This window comes from Hylobates moloch, unplaced genomic scaffold (genome assembly GCF_009828535.3).
Source record: "Hylobates moloch isolate HMO894 unplaced genomic scaffold, HMol_V3 SCAFFOLD_7, whole genome shotgun sequence".
Classification (NCBI taxonomy): Eukaryota; Metazoa; Chordata; class Mammalia; order Primates; family Hylobatidae; genus Hylobates; species Hylobates moloch.
The window spans coordinates 134,365,448-134,378,658 of NW_026652282.1; the positions used below are offsets into that span (position 1 = coordinate 134,365,448).

Genomic DNA, 13,211 nt, shown 5'->3' on the forward strand with positions numbered 1-13,211 from the left:
CAAAAAAAAAAAAAAGAAAAAGAAAAAAAGTCCTGAAACTATCAAAAAATTAGTCAGGCATGGTGGTGCGCACCTACGGTCTCAGGTACTTGGGAGGCTGAGACAGGAGGATCACTTGAACCAGGAGGTCGAGGCTGCAGTGAGCCGTGATTGTGCCACTGCACTTCAGCCTGGGTGACTGAATGAGACCCTGTCTGGAAAAAAAAAAAGGGCAGGACCTCCACCTATGGCCAAATGCAGGTATCAGCAAATAACCTCCCCAAAAAAGTAACTTTATATAAAGCTGGACAAAATTGACAAAAACAAGCTTTTTGATCTGGAAGTCAATGGAATATGTCTCATAATCCAAGCGGCTGGATTTTGAGTAAGAACAGCGGGAGTCTGTGACATTCTGGCCCAGGGCTGCTCCCATCCCTCCTGGCTTGCTGGACGTGGAGGCTTTGCCAAGGCAGGGAAGGCCATGAAGACCAGCAGCTTCTCCCCATAGGCTTGAAGGGCGCTCGCTCATTTGGATTGGTGGGCAACACCTGAGCCCAGCGGCATGATCCGTGGAAGTGACTTCTTGGAGGTGGGCTGGCAGGGAAGATTTTTTCCATTTAAAAAATATATATTCTAGTTAAAAATTTTAAGCCTGGTTTCCTAGGGGCTACCCTGTATCTGCCTAGCTTGGTGGTCAGCCAATGACTGGACAGAAGCTGTGCTCAAACATCTCAAGCCAGTAAGGCTTGTGTCCTTGGGTCTGGGTGTGGGTAGGGGAGCTTATTCAATGTTCAGGCTGCTTTAAGGTCTTCTGGGCTTTCCTTTCCACTGGGCCCTCTCACATCTCTTATATACATGTGCATAGTCCCAGAGCGGTCCAGGAGAGCGTGAGTAGCATGGGACCCCTCTAGTCTCTCGTCAGCTAGAAATATACTGCCGCAAGCACATCCATAGCCTCAGTTGAGTAGAGCTGATCTGTTTGCCCTTCCCAGCCCGCCCACCTCCAAGAAGTCACTTCCACCGATGACACCACTGGGCACAGGTGTTGCCCACCAATCCAAATGAGCGAGCGCCCTTCAAGCCTATGGGGAGAAGCTGCTGGTCTTCATGGCCTTCCCTGCCTTGGCAAAGCCTCCACGTCCAGCAAGCCAGGAGGGATGGGAGCAGCCCTGGGCCAGAATGCCACAGACTCCCGCTGTTCTTACTCAAAATCCAGCCGCTTGGATTATAAGTCATCTTCCGTTGACTTCCAGATCAAAAAACTTGTTTTTGTCAATTGGGTCCAGCTTTATAGTTACTTTTTGGGGGAAGTTGTTTGCTGTTATCCACATTTGGCCATAGCTGGAGGTTCTGCCCTTTCTTTTTCTTCTCTGTTTTTTTTTTTTTGTTTTTTTTTTTTCAGACAGGGTCTCACTCAGTCACTCAGGCTGGAGTACAGTGGCAAAATCACGGCTCACTGCAGCCTCAACCTCCTGGTTCAAGTGATCCTCCTGCCTCAGCCTCCCAAGTAGTTGGGACCACAGGTTCGCACCACCACACCCAACTAATTGTTTTATTTTTTTGTCGAGACGGGGGTCTCACTATGTTGCCTAAACTGGTCTCAAGCTCCTGGGCTCAAGTGATCTTCCCACCTTGGCCTCCCCAAGTGCTGGGATTGCAGGCGTGAGCCACCACTGTGCCCAGTCAGTTCCGCCCTTTCAGCCTTTTTCGGCCCTATTTTTTAGATGTATCTCTTATAAACAGCTTATAGCTGGATTTTTAAAAATCCTAACTGGATAATTTAATCTATTTATTTTGCTTAATGCTTTTTGGATGGATCTATTTTTAATATATTATGTTATACTTTCTACTTATTCCAACGTTTCGGTTTCTTTTTCTTTTTCTTTTTTTTTTTTTGAGACAGAGTCTCACTCTGTGGCCCAGGCTGGAGTGCAGTGGCGTGATCTCGGCTCACTGCAAGCTCCGCCTCCCAGGTTCACGCCATTCTCCTGCCTCAGCCTCCCAATCAGCTGGGACTACAGGTGGCCGCCACAACGCCCGGCTAATTTTTTGTATTTTTTAGTAGAGACGGGGTTTCACCGTGTTAGCCAGGATGGTCTCGATCGCCTGACCTCGCGATCCGCCCGCCTCGGCCTCCCAAAGTGCTGGGATTACAGGCGTGAGCCGCCGCGCCTGCCTCGTTTCCATTTCTTTATTTCCCTTACTTGACCTTTTTTTGATGAGCTGATATTTTCCTTCATTATTTGCTATTTTCTTCTACTAGCTTGGAAGTAGTACATCCTATTTATATTCTAGTTACTCTAAAAAATTTAACATGCATGTTTGTCTTAACAATATGTAAAGTCACTCAATATCAATACGGCCATGAGGGAATAAGAGGGTCCAGAATTACTGTCTCACCATAAACAGCTAGAAACTGGGCAAAATATATGAAAATCCATTGTTTTCAGATGGGGGACAGCAATCAGTGAAGGACTGTGGACCCTGAGAGAAAGGAGACAGACTAGGAGAGCTCTACATCCTGGCTTTCTGACTCAGGTAGAAGAAGCATAAAAATGTAAGCCATCATGAGAAGAAAAATCAGTCAATAGAAACAGACCCAGGGGAGTTTCTGTTGCTGGTCCAGTGTTTAAGGAGGCAAGAAGTCATCAGTCTGTCCTAAGAATGAGTAAAAGTGGAACACATTTAAAATCCACAACTCCTCTTAGGTTTATCAGAGAATTGAAGTCACCGGGCAAACTGCTGCCCCCAAAATTGGGGAGACAGGCGGGCACAGAGAATTACAACTTAGCAGAGCGGGAGGCCAGGCACAGGAACCAGTGCTGGCGTAGGGACACCCGAACTGCAGTTGCTGAATTGCTGGGGGTTCAGTGTGGACAAGTCTGAGAGTTAAAACTCTGGGGTGGGGCAGTCTTATGGGGCTCCCATACTTTTGTAAGTTTTACTTTTAAAGGAGCTCAACCAAGTTCTCACAGTGAGAAAAATCTCATCATGCTTCTGGCAGGGGGAGGGGAAAGTGGTCATTTTGAAATATGCCCAGGGCGTTCTGTTCTTAACTAGGCCCGCCCTCAAGAGTAACCCTTACCAGGCCCAAACTATTAGGGTTTTGGCAGAGCCTAACTGACCTGAGGGAAGCAAAATACCCAACTCAGTCTTTTGTAGCCATCCTGGCCCACCTAAGCGGGGCACAATCTGAGAAGCACTGGTGAAATTCACAGTCCGGGGGCACACGCACACCCAAAGACAGAAACCTAATCACAGGACTGAATGCTTTTCCTCCCTCCACATTCTGCCTATTTGCAGCAGGTCCTCTTACCCAGTGTGTGTCCAGCTTTTGACAAAAAAAAAAAAAAAAAAGAAAAAGTAAAAAAAAGACAAGGCATACTAAAGGCCAAAAAACACAGTTCAAAAAGATAGAGCCAGTACCAGAAGCAGACTCAGCTATGACAGGGGTGTTGGAATGATCAGACCAGAAGTTTAAAATAGCTATGATTAAAATGCTGAGGGCTCTAATGGAAATAGGAGACAATATGCAAAAACATGGCCACAATTAGCCGCAAGGGAGGATAGGAAATAAAGTTTTTAGCTGTGAAGCCATATACACTATTAACCTTTGGGCATTTTATTTCTAAAAAGGAGAAGCAGAGAATGGATACTGGGGGACACTTAGCAGTCTCTTCCACAGTGTCTTTCATCAGTTTTGGAAATTTCTCGGGCATTGTTTATTAAAATATTTTATATTCCCTATTCTCCTTTTTTTCTTCTAGAAATCCAACTAAATATATGTGTGACCTGTCTATCTTATTGTCTCTCTGTGCTGCATTCTGGGTAATTTCCTTAAATCCATCTTCCAGTTCACTATTTCTTTCTTCAGCTATGTTTAATATGCTGTTTAAACTTTAAATGTCCAATTTCAATTGTCATATTTTTCATTTCTAGGAGCTCTTTTTGGTTTTCTTTCAAGCGTATCTAGTCATTTTATATTCTCTTGCTTTTTTATTACAGTTTCAATATTTCCTTTTATTTCTTTAAGCATATTAATTATACTTACAGTCTTTGTCATATAATTTCAAAGGCTGCTATCTTTGCAGGACTGATACCTGAATTCACATGTTAAATGTTTCTATAACTCATGGTGGCTTGTTTCCTTGTACATTTTAGGATTTTAAAAAATTACGTATTTTGGAATTTTCTATAGCAGTGCTTTGAGGCCTGTGTTTAAAGGAGATCCCTCCCTCCACAGAGGATGTGTGCTTGCTTCTGCTGGTCACTCTGGAGCAACGTGACCTCTGAACCACTTCATTTAAAACTTAAATAGGCCAGGTGCGGTGGCTCATGCCTGTAATCTCAGCACTTTGGGAGGCTGAGGCACTGCACCTGGCCTATTTAAGTTCTATATTGAGACCTCGTTTCTAAAATAAAAACTTTAAAAATGTATTTTATTTATGTTTTAAACTGCTATTTTTATTGGGCTGTCACAATCATCTAAGTAAAACCTGTATGTAAGATAGTCGAATGCAGCTTCGAGACAAATCCAGGAGCCTTCTCCAGCAGCCAGATGACTGTGTTGTGTTTTGTTTTGGTTTGGTTTGTTTGTTTGTTTTGAGGCAGGGCCTCACTCTCACTCTCTCATCGCTCTCTCACTCTGTCACCCAGGCTGGAGTGCAGTGGTGCAATCCCAGCTTACTGCAACCTCTGCCTCCCAGGTTCAAGTGATTCTTGTGCCTCAACCTCCCAAGTAGCTGGGATTACAGGCACGTGCCACCATGCCCAGCTCAGTTTTTTTTTTTTTTTTTTTTTTGTATTTTTAGTAGAGACAGGGTTTCCCCATGCTGGCCGGGCTGGTCTTGAATTCCTGACCTCAGGTGAGCCCCCCAAAGTACTGGGATTACAGGTGTAAGCCACCGTGCCTGGCTGAATCACTGTTTCTAAGTCCCTCCGAGAAAGATTCTGGAGTGTCCACTCTCTATGACTAGACCACTCTAAAAGAACAGTCCAGCTTGTGGCTATAAGCTCTCAGGGGAAGGGGAACATTTTCCTTTTATTCCACTTCCCCCCAGATCCAAGGTCAAGATCAGCACACACCCTCTTCTTTATTTGGGATATATCTTCCTAGGTCACCTATTCTAGTAGATTTCTGTGGCTGCTGTAATAAATTACCACAGAGTTAGTGACTTACAGCAACACAGATTTCACATCTTCCATTTCAGTAGATCAGCCATCCAAAATAGATTTCACTGGACAGAAATCAAGGTGTTGGTGGGGCTGCGTTCCAGTGGAGGGTCCTGGCTCCTGGGCTAGCCCCAGAGTGGCTTATTCCGCTGGCCCAGAGGATTCGCCTCATTTCTCACCTCATCACCTTGCTCTTCCTTTCCTACCAGCCCAGCCATTCACGCACATGCCTTTAGATTGCCCCCAACATCTTGTGGGTTCTGGGCCACATTGCTCCCAAAGCCTCCACAGCTTTCTCAGGCTGCACTTGCTCCCCGCCACCCTCCAGCTGCCCTTCCCCTCTACTATGTCTCCATGGTGGAGAGTCACAGCCTTATAGACCCCGCCAGTTACGGTGTGGAGAAGGCATTGGCAGTGTCCCAAGATGAGGAGAGGTGCAGTTCACCTCTGTCCCTTTAGGTGGCCCGTGGGTCTCCATGTTCTCCATGGGGCTCTTCTAGTCCCCAGCCTGTGCCTTTGTAGCCCAAATTCCACAAGCCAGAGAACCACAACACTCACATGTGCCAGTCTGCCCACACCCCTCCCTGTCACTCTCAGGATGCCACCCAGCCGGGGCAGCCCTCAGGAGGCTCCAGGCAGGGCGCAGGGCTGACTTGGCCCGTGTCTCAGGGATCAGTGGTGAGTGCTGGCTCCTCACTTTTCTGCTCTGTCCATGGCAATGAACATCTATGGCATAACTGCAGTGCTGTGACTGTTGCATTTATCGTTTCTTCCCCCACTAGAAAGTCTGCTCTGAGCAGGCAGAGCTCACTGCTGCAACCTAGTCCCCAGGACAGTGTGTGGCACAGACTAGGGGTTCAAATGGAGGTGAATGAATGGGCGACTCAGAGCGTGGGCCAGGGGGCAGTGTAAGCACAAGATGGGAAATGATAACATGGGGCAGGGAGTGGGGTGGCACTTGAGTCCCCGGCCAGCCAGGCACATCCCCCTTTCCACCATGGGCAGTCCAGAGAGACCAAGAGGGCCTCCTTCCCCACCTTCCCCCAAACCCTCCAAGGTGCTCAGGAGGTAGCTTCTCTCTCTACTCAGTATCTTAAATAAACTGTTTATTCAGAAGGAACAATGAAAGAAAGCAACTATGATATGGATTACAAAAACAAACAAGCACAGCTCCTCTCCAGGCTCCAGGGTGAGATGGCCCCGTGCCGCAAAGACTGCCAGCCCTGGGCTGGGTGCATCAGTGGGCTAGCATGTGTGTGTGAGTGCCGACACGCACGCACACACAAGCGCACACACGCACACCCGCCACCCACAGGGGTGTGGACAGAAATGAATGACTGTGTGTGTCTGCAGCTTGGCCCCTTCCCCACCCCCCAAAGTAGCAGTGGCTGTGTGGGCCCCGCAGCAGCAAAAGTGAGGCCTTCTTCTTCCCCTCCCCCTCCCCAGCTCTCGCTCTGAGACCCCATCTCCTCCGGCGGTAGTTTGGCCACCCTCACTCACAAAGAGCCCCAGTGATCCCGTCAAGACATCTGGGGGAAGAGGGGAAAAAAAAAAAAACCAGCCCACCAGATGTGTGGCCGGGAACCTGCCCAGTAGCTCCTAGGCCATGGATGTGTGCGGCCACTGCACCTCTGGGTCCCCATCCCCTGGGAGGCCCCAGCCCTTGGTGGAGAAACAGGGAGGTGACAACACCAGTGATGGCAAACTCCTCTCCCCCAAGTGGCCATTTGGGGACAGGGGAGGGACTGGGATCCAGTCCCTGTGGCAATGAGGTGGCACACACCCTTCCTGAAGGGGGACGCGCAGGGAGGCGCAGGGCCTAGCCGAGCTGGCCGAGCACCCAGGGCCGGGGCCTGGGCCTGGACAACCACCTGGAGAGGGAACCCCCACCCCCAACCCGCAAAGAAAAAAGTAACAGTCGCAGAAGAGGCAGGCTCCGAGCATGGTCCTGCCGTAGGCACGTTGATTAGGACGGCAGCCCGCATGAGGTATTGCGCTCTCCCCCCAGCACCCTGCTCAGGCCGAGCCCTCCCGCCCTCCCCTCCCTTGCCACACGAGTGCGGAGGGACACCCGTGGGTGGGGGTGGGGCAGGGGCCGGCCCGCCGGCCACGGGGCCCTAGGTGGGGGCCAGCTCGAAGGCGCCGTCACTGGTGGGGGTGGTGAAGAAGGAGGGCGGGTTGGAGGCCGCAGATGCCTGCCCCCCGCTGCCCTGCTCCTGCGAGCGGCGCTCCTCCAGCCGCAGGCTGCGCTCAAAGTCCAGCAACTGCCCCATGAAGTTGAAGTTGGGGGAGATGTTAGACTTCTTCCTCTTGACCAGGTCATAGGCATCGTTGAGAGAGAGGTGGAGCTTCTGCATGAGGTAGGCCACAGTGACCGTGACAGAACGGCTGACCCCCGCCAGGCAGTGGACGAGCACCCCGCAGTTCTGGGACAAGGCCTCATCTACATGGGGCAGGACAGGGCCCGGGAGACCCGGAGGGCAGGCGTGTGTGAGGCCAAGGCCTTCCGAAGGGCCCTCAAAGACCCCGTCCTGCCCCCTTGAGCCAGATGGCCACGGCCTGGAGGTTTCGCTAGTGGCCTCTGGGGGCCGCCCTAGCTCTGCCTGTCCCCTAGAAGTGCCACCTTGGCTTTTGGTTCTGGGAATGGCAGCTGGGCTTGGGAGGAGTACTCACAAGGGGGAGGCCAGAGCAGGCCTTGGGGAGGACAGGAGGGAAGGGTGGGCAGGGTGGACTCACCAATGAACTCAATTGCCTCCGGAAAGAACTGCGACAGGTTCTGGCTCCAGTGGTCGGAGATGGGGATCTGCTTGTAGTGAAAGTCGCCATTCTTCTCGAAGAAGTTTGGGAGGTTGGGGGTGACATTGAGGATGTAGCGGATGCCCAGTTTGGCCAGGCTCTCCAAGTTGGCAGAATCCCGGGCACTGCCCAGATAGAGGTTGGGCAGGATCTGGACAGGGAAGGATGCCCGCAGCCCCACTGGTGGGGGTGTGGCACCCTCCGAATCCAGGCCACAGCTCATGGAGTCGCGGTCAGCCTCGGATTCCGCATCAGAGCAGTCGGAGCCCAGGCACAGGCTGCCCAACCCCACCACAGGCACTGGACTGGGTACCGGGGCCATGCTGGAGCCGGCACGGCCACCAAGGCTGGTCTCACACAGGTGAGGGCACTCGGCCTGGAATCTGCTGAAGCCTCCTGTTGGGGAGAGGGCATGGGGCCTGCTGACCTGGCCTCCTGGGCAGCCAAGTGCCTCTGTCTGGGGCTGGGGAGCTGACCCTAGACAACTTGGAGGGTTTGCAAATGTTCCCAAAGGGAACACAAAAACCAGCAGCTTGGTGTGTCCTGGTGCCCACGTGGGGCCCTAGCCACCCTCACTCAGCTGGGGTTGCAAGAAGCTGGGCTCACGCTGAGCCACCGGAAAGGATCTTACACCCCTAGGGTCAAGCTGAGGCAGGTGTGAGGGCTCGACAGAGCCGAGATGTACTGCCAGCCTTAGGGAGGACTGCGGCCATCAGTTAAAGAAAAGGAAGAACTCAGATGTCAGTTCTCTGCCTGGGCATCTCTTGAGCCTCAGAGATGAAGTGGGACCCCAAGATGTGGGGAACTTGGGGGAGAATATGACATTCCACCAGAATGGTTCTAAAGTCTCAAGAAGCCGGCATCTCTATTTACAGATACTATTTCCCTGGGCTGGAAACCTGACACTTTACATGCTGTTGGGGAGGCTAAGGTGGGAGGATCGCTTGAGCCCAGGAGGCTTCAGTGAGCCATGATTGCACCAATGCTGTCTGCCTCCTGCCTCCCTTGCTCATTGCTGAGCAGGTTGGGGAGGCGGGGATGCCCTTGCAGAGGCCCTGGGGAGCCCGCACTTTGTACTTCGCTCTTGAGCATCCTGAGAACTAGCTCAGGTCAGGCTAATTCTCCCCATTTTCTAGGCTCAGAGATTGGGCTGCTGAGGGTGAAGAACTTGCCCACGGTCACACTCAGGCTTCCCTCCTCTCAAAGCAGCCTGGCAGGCCATCAGGGGAGGGGGGCCTCAACTCGCTTTAGAAAAAAAGAAGTGGGGCTGGCCTAAGGTCAAATGAATCCCGAACCCCATGGAAGGAGGGCCCCGCGGCACCTACCCTGGAGGTAGTAGGCCAGGTAGCCTTCCTCTCGCAGCTTCTGCAGCAGGGTGCCCAGCACCGACTCGGCCTCCCACTCCTCGGCCTCGGCCTCGGCCTCCCCGCGCCGGCGCCGGCCCCCACCCTGGTCGTACAGGAGCACGGGGGCAGGCGGGGGCGGCTGCAGCGGCGGCCCAGGCAGGAGCGCGCGCACCGACAGGCTGCCCCTCCGCAGGCGGCGCAGCAGGAGCGCCGGCAGGGCCACGCTCAGCGCCCCACCGATGCGCGCCGACTCGTACAGCTCGCGGCTGCGGCAGTCCAGGAGCAGGAGCCGCGGCCGCGGGGGCGACAGCTCCCGGCGCAGCCACAGGCACGAGCGGCCCAGACCCTCCATGGGCGATCGGCTCCCTACACGCCGGGCCACGGGCGCTGCGGAGAGAGAGAAGGCGTGGTGTGAGCTACCGGAGGGCCGAGGGGGCTCAGACTTGAAGCCGGCCCCGCGTCCTGAAGGCGGGAGCCCAGGGTCCCCCACCGTGAGGACTCCCAACAAGGCGCCCCAAGAAAACCCCCAGGCAGCAGCTCGGCCCGGGGAAGGGTCCTCGAGAAGAGAGGGCTGAGCGGCTAACCGCCCCTTCGAGGCTCATCTTGGGGTACCCTGAGGCCGCAGTCGCCTCTCTCCATACCCCCTTTCTGCTCCTCTCTCGGCCTTCTCGCGAACGCTCCCCAAGTTCGAGCTTCCGACTCTGGTTGGGGGTGTGCGTGTGAGGAGTGCCGTTCGAGGCCTAGATCTCCCCCACGGCCAGGTGAGCCAGGGGAACAGAGGAGGCGCCGAGGTGCTGGGCCTCAGCGAGTCCTCTCAGAGGTGACCTGGCCCCTGGTCCCCCATCTCCCCTCACCCCTAGGAGAGAACAAAAGGAAAGAGACCTGGAGCGAGATCCGGCGGTGGACGACCGCGCGTGGACGTTCTGGCCACGGCCACTGCCACGGCGGAACGCGGGGCGCCGTCCCGGGGCAAGGAGTCCCCAGGCCTGGCCGCCAGGAGAGGGCGGGGCGGCGGTGCAGGCTCGCACGTGGAAGCCGAGCCCCGCGCAGCCCGCGCAGCCCGCGCACCGGCCGCTTCCTGGCAGCCGGACCCAGCTTCCACCTTGGAAACTGCCTTCGGACGTGGAGTTACAACTCCGAGGGGCGGGCCGGGGCGGGGCTCCGGGGGCGGGCCCGGCGGGCCGGTGAGCCAACGGGTGCTAGCCGAAGCAGTCGGGTGGGACCTGCGAGTCGGCTGAGCTGGGGCTTCCACCGAGGCGGGACAGGGTCGGGGCAGAGGCCAAGGGCAGGTCAGGGGCCCAGCAGGGGACCAGCTGCGGCTCCCCTGGCCGGCGCCAGCCTGGCCTCGGGAGGCAGGGGGAGGGGTGGGGACCAGAGCTCAGCCCCTCTGCCGCAGAAGCTGCCTCCAACCCAACTCACAGGGTGATACTGGACCATCTTCTCCCCTGCCCAGATCTCAGTGGCCCCATCTCTGTAATGGGCTCATAGCTAGCAGCTTGGGCAAACTTGGGATGCCACCGAAATCACGGAGGGGAGGAGGAAGCAGGACCAGAAACTTAGTGCAGCTTTGGCCCAGAGCTCTGCTGCGGGGCTAGGCAGGCAGGGGTAGCTCCTGGATACCTACCAATCCCAGCCCGCTTCACTTGCACAGGACTGGCCAAAAGCACCCAGGAACCCTGAGCTCCCAGCCCTAAACTGGGGCACTCTGCTCTTATCACATTACTGATCCTAAGAGTCACCCCTGGCTCCCCCGTCTGCCTCCTTCCCTTAACCCCCCTTCGGCTGATCAAAGTGGAGAGAAGTAGTTTCTACCTAAATATCTCTCACATCCACGCCTCTCTCCCCTGTCCCCTGCCCTAGCCGAGGGCTCAAATTCATCAGCTTTAGGCCAGGTCACTGTCATGTCTTGCACAACAGTCTCCCTGCCTTCGGGCCTGCAACGACCTGCCCTCCACCCTGCCCTGCCCAGCCCTGCCCAATGTCAGAATGCCATCCACTCAACCAAGGCTGGTGGCCTCCATCCTTTCCTCCATGGGCACAACAGGCGGGACAGATCCACAGGCAGCAAGAGCACTGGACAAGGTCTCAGGTGTGGTGAGCGCTGAGACAGGAGACCAGGGTCAGGGGGAGGTGTCCACAATGCTGATCTGGCTAAAAGTCCCTTCTCTGCTTAAAGCTCAACGAAAGCAAATAACAGTGTTGAAGGAAAATGTACGACAGATAAGATAAAGCTCATACCCAACCAAAAGGTTAAGACCCCTGTAGATAAATGGGCAAAGAACCTGAAAACACTGCATACTGCAGGAAGGAGGGAATGCGGTGGCCTAACAAATATTTGGGGGAAGGTTCAACTTCAGGCGTGGAAGGAAAGCCACTCCAATAAACAAGTAACAATGACCAAGGAGGTAACACTTCCTACCTACCGCATTAGAAATGTTCTCATTTTTGAGAACACGCAGTGCTGGCAAGATTGCTGTGAAATCAGCGTGCTGTTCAACTGTTGCAGGGTTATATATTGGTACGGCCCCTTTGGAAATTAATCTGGCAATATCAAGAGCTAGGAAAAAATCCCAACCCTTTGACCACTTTTGGGAATCTAAGGAACTAAAGTAAAAGAAAGCAAAGTTATGCACACGAGGATGGGCACCACAAAGCATTTTTCTAACAAGTGGGAAATGCAGAGCTAACTATGAGTCCAAAGACTCCTTTCAGGAGCCATGGAGTTAGAGGAGAAGACGTCTGAGGTCATGGTTAGGTAAGAGGACAGGTGATGGAAAGCTAGGTGGGCCACCTCTAAGGGGCTTCCAGTTTGCCTCTCTCCCTCCCTTTCGGGCAGTGGGTTGCTAGCCGGGGACTCCCAGGACCCTGGCACTGGGCTGCTTTCTGGCCACACCCCCCATGTCCCTGCCTCTAACATGAGTCCTAATTCCTGCATCCAAGGGCTTTGGGCAGCTGGACTGTGCCCTTCCTTCTCTTGCCCAGTGGGCATGGGCCCCAGCCCAGGCCTCTCTCCTATGCCCCCTGCCCAGATTCTGAGATTCTGCTCATTCTTCAGGCCCCCTCCTCCAGGCAGCCTTCCCAACTAGGAGCCAGTAGTCTCCCTCCTCTGTGCTGCCTAGTGTGGTCACTTTCCCCCTTTCTCAGTGTGTTCCTGGGGCAGGGACTTTGTCTTCTGTCTTCTGTCTCACAGCCTAGCTCCACGGTGGTGGAGGTGGACACCGGCACCCAGCCTGGGGGCTGCCTCCAGGCCCACTGCAGCTGTGGGTGGGAGCTCAGAGTGGGCAGGGGTTGAAGGCAGCGCGGAGGTTCTGCCATGTGCCAGTCTTGTTGTGGATAGTGGGGGTGGCACAGGGCTGTGACCAGCAGGGAGCTGGACAGCCACTTCCCCCGCCCGCCCTGCCATGGGGGCTCAGTTTGGCTAGAGAGGGAGCTCCTGAGGTGCTCAGGGGCGCTCTCTGGAGAGGGCTCCCTGGAGGGGAGAGGAGCTGGGCTGGGATGAGGACGGGGAGAGGAAACCTCCGCAATGGGGAAGGGAGGGGAAGCCTAGGATCCACGGGTCCACGTCTCCCGACGCTTGGCGAGGGGCTCCCCTGCACCTAACTGCAGAGCCCTGCTGGTAAGCCCCCCCTACCGGGAGAAAGCATTTGGGAGGACGCCATGAGGGGCTCAATTTCCAAAGTCAGAGCTCAGTGCTCGGGGCCCACAGCGCCCGCAGCACCAGCAACAGGACAAATGGGAACCTGTTGCCACCTCCGCACTGCAGGGCTGAGCGCAGCCAACCCCCTAACCCCCCTCTCACCCGCGACCCTCGCCGGGCCGCCCCCACTCAGGCCCCCTGTAGCGCCGGCTCTGGGCGCCGCCCCGCCGGCAGCCGCTCCCGGATGCGCTGTGCTGGGGGAGGCCGCGCCGCGCGCCCGG

At 54.9% G+C, this 13,211-nt stretch overlaps 1 protein-coding gene across 1 annotated transcript in view; it reads right to left on the minus strand.

Moving 5' to 3' along the window:
- Positions 1-6,236: 6,236 nt before the first annotated feature.
- DUSP9 (dual specificity phosphatase 9) overlaps positions 6,237-13,211 on the minus strand; it is a 9,013-nt gene continuing 2,038 nt past the window's right edge. Inside the window, exons 2-4 of the mRNA XM_032757918.1 lie at positions 9,273-9,680; positions 7,888-8,343; positions 6,237-7,594 (exon numbers count right to left, since the gene is read on the minus strand). Coding sequence (XP_032613809.1) covers positions 7,269-7,594; positions 7,888-8,343; positions 9,273-9,645 — 1,155 coding nt within the window. The 5' untranslated portion in view covers positions 9,646-9,680 and the 3' untranslated portion in view covers positions 6,237-7,268. The remainder of the gene's footprint in view (positions 7,595-7,887; positions 8,344-9,272; positions 9,681-13,211) is intronic.